Genomic DNA, 6,000 nt, shown 5'->3' on the forward strand with positions numbered 1-6,000 from the left:
AAGAATCTGCCTGCCAATGCAGGGGACACAGGTGCGATTGCTGGTCCAAGCAACTAAGCCCATGTACCACAACTTTTGAACCTGTGCTCTAGAGCCACTGCAACGAGAAGCCCGCACACCTCAACAAAGAGTAGCCTCTGCTCGCCACAACTAGAGAAAGCGCATGCGCAGCAACGAAGACCCAACGCCGCCAAAAATAAATTAATTAATTTAATTAATTTATAATTAAATTAATTTAATTTAATTAATTTATAAAAAATAAAGACTGGCCAGATATCAACAATTGTTAATGCTGAGTGATAGGTATATATTGCTATAATTATACAATTCACTCTGCTTCTGTATATATTTGAAATTTTGCATAATAAAAAGTTTTTAAAAATAGGCTTTTCATTCAAATTTTGATGTAAGATTTCTAAAATTTCTGTACTTATCCCTCTCTCAACTCAAAGCTCCTTAAAGACGAAACCCTGTCCATCTTGTTCACCATGGTGTCCTTGGTGACTAACCCAATGCTGGTATAAAAGAATAAATGTGAGGTCAAGTCCCTGGTTAGCAATGTTCAGCAATGACCATGACTGTTCTATTCTGTACACATCCTCAGTGCTGCAATTCAATCAATATTCGTGGTACAGAAGTTGGACAATTTACTTAACCTCCCTGAGTCTGAGGCTCCTCGCCTGTAAAATGGAAATAATATCTCACCAAGTTGATCTGACATACTGTGGTTAAAAGGACTTGATGTGGCCATTCATTTGTTCATTCATTCCACAAATATTTATGAATTCTAAAGTCCTACAAAAAGTATGGAATAATCATTCCCATAAACAGAGTAGTATTAATAAAATAACATAAATATTAGCTAAATGTAAATACTCATTCAACAAACATTTATGGAGTTTCTGCTGTGTACTAGGCACTGTGCTACATGCTAAGAATAACTATGAAGGTAAATATGGCACACACACCCAAAAAATTGTTTTTGACGAAGTTTTCTGTCACAGGGATGATAACGGAGAGAATAAGATTACAATGAGTTGGCAGGTGACAAACTTCAGTGCAAGAGGAACACAGTCCACTCCCACTGGGGACATTCTCCTACCCAAGCGGGTTTCAGGAAAGAAATCAGTTCACTTAACCTCTCAAAGATATAAATTTCAACTCCCAGATTAAAGCCACCGTGACATAACTGTCTTTCACTTATTCACTGCAGTAAAGCTCTAGATTCTTTAGTCTAAAGACCCCAGCCAATGGTGGAAATCTTCCGAAGAATTAGATTCTTTTCTTTTTCTGGGGTTTTGCCAGCAGTCCAAACCAAAAGACCCAAATGGAGCTATTGGCTCATCCATTTAATATTAACTGCCAACTCCCTTCTCCCAGAACACAATGCAGCTCTATTTGAAAAAGCCCCCTCAGCAACTTGTTCCATGTCATTCAATGGCCAAATTAAGAAAGGATGCAGATCCGAGTCTTTCAGATCCAATCCCAAACATAAAACCAACTTCTCTTCCATTAAGAACAGGATTTAATAAATCATGTAAAAAAAATTTTTTTAATAACTTACCTCAAATTCTTCCCAAAAGCCTTGTTTGACTTTATCTGTGGTCTCAGCTAATTTGCTTAGTTCTCGAACCCGACTTTCTATTTCAGCAGCATTGATACGAGTTGTGTTGAGGGGCTAATCAAATTCAGCAGTTGGTGTGAAATGAAGAAAGTATTACAGAAAAAAGTGTTAATGCAAAGAAAAAAAAAAAAGACTTCTATGTTGGTGTTCACAGAGGCAAGGACAGGAAGTTCACAGTAAAAGTTTTCAAACAGAGTTTCACTTTTCTTTCTGTTCTTTCAGGAAATATATGTTTCTTCAATCTCCACACATGTTGCTGATATAAATTCAAACGTATTTTTCTTTAGAAATAGACCACAATGTTAGAGATGGTATCATTTGCCACTAAGTAATAAGTGTGAGCTTTGAAACAGCAATAACTCCAAAATGTAAAGGTATGATCACCTAAAGGTAACCAAAGGTACACCTAAAATGAAAATTTGATAAAAACCTTGCTTTAAAAACTCCATAAGGCCTTTTAGAATTACATATGGAGATAATCATGAAAATGATGTAATATCTAGAACGTGTTTCCAAATACTACAAGGAGAAGGTAGTGAGTGCAGTAATAAATGAAACAAGATTTGATGAGTTGATCGTAATTGAAGCTGGGGGATGGGTGCATGGAGGTTCACGATACTATTCTACTTCTGTCTGTTTGGAATATTCTATGTTCGGACTTCTTAAAACTCTATAAGGAGGGGGAGTTTAGCTTTCCAAAATGCTTACCTGCTTGAGTTGTAGTACTGTGCCCAATGTTTCTACCATAGGATTCTTCTTGTAATGCTCCACGAGATCTGTCAAAGAGTCAAACCGTTCTCCTCCACCAACATCATACTTCAGTTCCTTTCAAGACAAAAAGAAAATTATGTTCATGACCTTTATGTTAAATTACTGTTTTTCCCAACTCAAGCACAGAGACTAACTCTCCCCCAATAATGGAAAGATTGAAGAGCTGTAAGAGCACAAAGAAAGGGAAGCAACAAAGATGATGAAAATGGAGAAGCAGATCCAATGTAAAAGAGTTCATTGTGAGGCGTGAGAAGCTCTAAATAAGTATCCAACATTAACTAGGCCACAAAAAAGTTTCTCCCTCATAGGTTAACTAAATAGCTAGAAAAAAAAAAAAAAGAAAAACCATATTTACTACTTACTTATACTCTAGGCTAAGTGACTATACACAAGGCTGCTGAACAGAAGATAAATAACTACTTCTCTCTGAAACACAACAAGCTCTAAGGCTGGTGAGGCAGCACTGAAGCCCAATATACAAGCCTTTACTTTCATCTTCTAATGAAAATTTAAAAGGGAAATTATAAACAGAGACCAGGAAATTTTTTCTGACAAGGAGACCAGAATAGGCTGTTTCAGGAAAACAACAGGAAAATGGTTAAACTTAGAAAACACAAAACCCTAGAAATGATATATGAAGATATTTGGGTGTGACATTTTATATTTAAAAATAAATCGAGTGAGGGGGGAAGGAGCACTTTCAGAATGACAGAGGAAGGACCTCTGAAAATCTGCTCTTTCACAAAAGTAGCAAGAACCCTGGCAAAAATTGTCATCAACTTTTTCAGAACTCTGACAATTAACCAATAAAGTTCAAGGAGCATTTATTCAAGAAAAAGATTGAACCTTGATGAGAACAACAAATTGTGGCCTTTTAACTTGCCCTATTCCCACCTACCTCTCCCCAGCTTCTTGGTAGCCTTGAAAACCAATAGTCTCATAACCACAGCAGCTGTGAAAACAAAGCAGCTTAGCATAACTGAAGTAGACAGATGGATTTGGAGCTCTTTCCAGACCTATCCCTAGACAATTATCACTGTCTGATCCGTTTAGCAGCTCCCTGGGAAAGCCTTATTTTCAGAGTTTGTCTTTATTTGATTGACTTACAGCTTACTCAGCCTGCCTTCAGGGGATCTCCCCAAAACAATTAGCAGCAATTGTTTAATATCACAGTGGCCTAAGGCAGCAATACCAGTCAGGGCAAATAACAGATTGATCAAAAACTTAAAAGGAAAATCCAGACATCGTCCACACGGGGGCTCTGAAAACCTCCAACATATCCTTGAGGATCTAGAAGGACATGTGCATGTGCACGTGCATGGCTGTGTGAAGTCCAGGAGAGATCCAAAAAGGCCCTAATCTTTACCTCTAGCTGATCCTGAGGTTCTGTGCAAGCAGGAAGTGAAGACTAAGGCACAGTTTTAAGGTGCCAGAGCACTGAAGGCAGTTGTGTCCCAACACACACACACACACACACAGAGCCTCCCTGGCAAAGGCTGGGAGATTTAATGTTTCAAGGCATTTAAGGAAATCTCTGTTCAATCATTAACTGATCACTAAGCTACCCAAGCAAAGACTTCAGTGGCCACACAAGACAAAGACAGGAAAGTCACTGAACACACAAACAGCAACAACAACTACAGGAACAAGAAAAAGTAGCAACAACAAATAATACTGCTTCAGAAAGGAGGGCAAAGGATTTATATCATATTATTTAAAATGCCTAGTTTCCAACAAAAACTTATGAGACATGCAAAGAAACAAGAAAATATGGTCCATACTTGGGGGTGGGGGGGAGGGTGGGAAGCATTCAACAGAAACTGTCCTTGAGAAAGTCCAGACAAAGACTTTAAACCAGCTAGTATAAATATATTCAAAGAACTAAAGGAAAGTATAAATTAAAAGAAAATATGAACATGATGTCTCATCAAACAGAGAATATCACAAAATGATAAATACATAAATGTACATAAATATTCATAGCAGCATTATTCATAATAATTAATGGGCCAAAATGCCCATTAATTTTTTAATGGATAAACAAAATGTGGTATATATCCACACAACAAAATGTTTGCCAATAAAGAGTTTACTGACACATGCTATAACATGGATAAACCTTGAAAAACATGCTAAGTAAAAGAAGTCAATCACAAAAGGCCACATATTACATGCTTCCATCTATATAAAATATACAAAATAGGCAAATCCATTGAAACAAAGAGGTTAGTGGTTGCCAAGAGCTAGGGAGAGGGGGAAAAATGGGGAGGGACTGGTAATGAACCCAGGGTTTCTTTTGGGGGTGATGAAAATGTTCTGGAATTAACGTTGTTGGCTGCCTAATTTGTGAATATACTAAAAACCACCAAATTGTCCACTTTAAAAGGGTGAATTGTATGGTGTGTGAATTATATCTCAATAAAGCTGGGTTTTTTGGGTTTTTTTTAAAAATCTTATTGAAAAACTGAAGCAATAAGTGAATAGACAGTTGCTATTTAGGAAACTATGTCAAAACAAAGTTTGATGTAGTTGACCAAGAACCAACCTCCCTGGTCTAGCCATCACATTAAAAACAAGAAATGGTGAGTTCAGTTCTCCCAGCCTTAACCAGAATTCTATAATATGAAAGTACATGTAGTCAAAGGCTAGACTGTGCTGACCCAAGGGAGAAGCTGAGGCCATCGCTTTAGAAATTGAGACAGAGGCAGACTCCAGCTGTAACCAAGCACAGATTGAGATACTGCAGGGCTGGGAATTCCCTGGCGGTCCAGTGGTTAGGACTCCGTGCTTTCACTGCCAAGGGTTCAGGTTCAATCCCTGGTCGGGGAACTAAGATCCTATAAGCTGCGTGATGCAGCCAAAGAAAAAAAAAAGATACTGCAGGGCAGAAGGTGACGTACTGAGGCATGACTTAATCTGCCAGAGATCAAGAGAAAATAAGTAATTTAATAAAGTTCGGAAATGATAAAACAGTTATAATTAACAAGGTACTAAAAGTGTAGAAGCCCTTAACTAAATGACTTTGGAAGTAATGGTGTCGGTCTTCTCCCAGCAGAAAAACCACCCAAAGATGACATTTCGCCAGACCCACAGTTCAATCCGGGTTTTACCTGACAGCGGATCATAACATGGGTCACTTTAGACTTGCCGTCATTGCTCTCCCCTTTGTCATCTCCGGTTCGGACAGAGAGAACAAAATCTCCAGGGTGGCTCTGGCTCTCCCGCACAAGAAAGCTACCATGTTTTCCTTTCTCGGTTAATAATTTCTCTGCTTCTTTCCCAGACAGATGTCCATGAAACCACCTAAATTTTTTTAAATGAAAAATCAATTGAGTTCTGCCATGCGTTCACAACATTCTTTCACAAAACTACCGTACATAATCACCTCTACTCAACACAATTAAAAACAGGCACATTCCTCCAAGAGATTGATCCATTCCACATAAGACAGAATTTCCATCCCAAGCAGGCAGGAAAAATGACAATGGTTAGGATTCCGGGCTTTCACTGGCATGGCCCGGGTTCAGTCCCTGGTCAGGGAACTAAAATCCCACAGATCACGTGGTGCGGCCAAAAAAAAAAAAAAAAAAAAAAAAAAAAAAACC

At 38.2% G+C, this 6,000-nt stretch overlaps 1 protein-coding gene across 1 annotated transcript in view; it reads right to left on the reverse strand.

Moving 5' to 3' along the window:
* PTPN11 (protein tyrosine phosphatase non-receptor type 11) overlaps window positions 1–6,000 on the reverse strand; it is a 76,958-nt gene that overhangs the window by 43,640 nt on the left and 27,318 nt on the right. Inside the window, exons 4-6 of the mRNA XM_007468583.1 lie at window positions 5,506–5,698; window positions 2,333–2,449; window positions 1,565–1,678 (exon numbers count right to left, since the gene is read on the reverse strand). Coding sequence (XP_007468645.1) covers window positions 1,565–1,678; window positions 2,333–2,449; window positions 5,506–5,698 — 424 coding nt within the window. The remainder of the gene's footprint in view (window positions 1–1,564; window positions 1,679–2,332; window positions 2,450–5,505; window positions 5,699–6,000) is intronic.

Source organism: Lipotes vexillifer, unplaced genomic scaffold (genome assembly GCF_000442215.2).
Source record: "Lipotes vexillifer unplaced genomic scaffold, Lipotes_vexillifer_v1.1 scaffold573, whole genome shotgun sequence".
NCBI classification, from domain to species: Eukaryota; Metazoa; Chordata; class Mammalia; order Artiodactyla; family Lipotidae; genus Lipotes; species Lipotes vexillifer.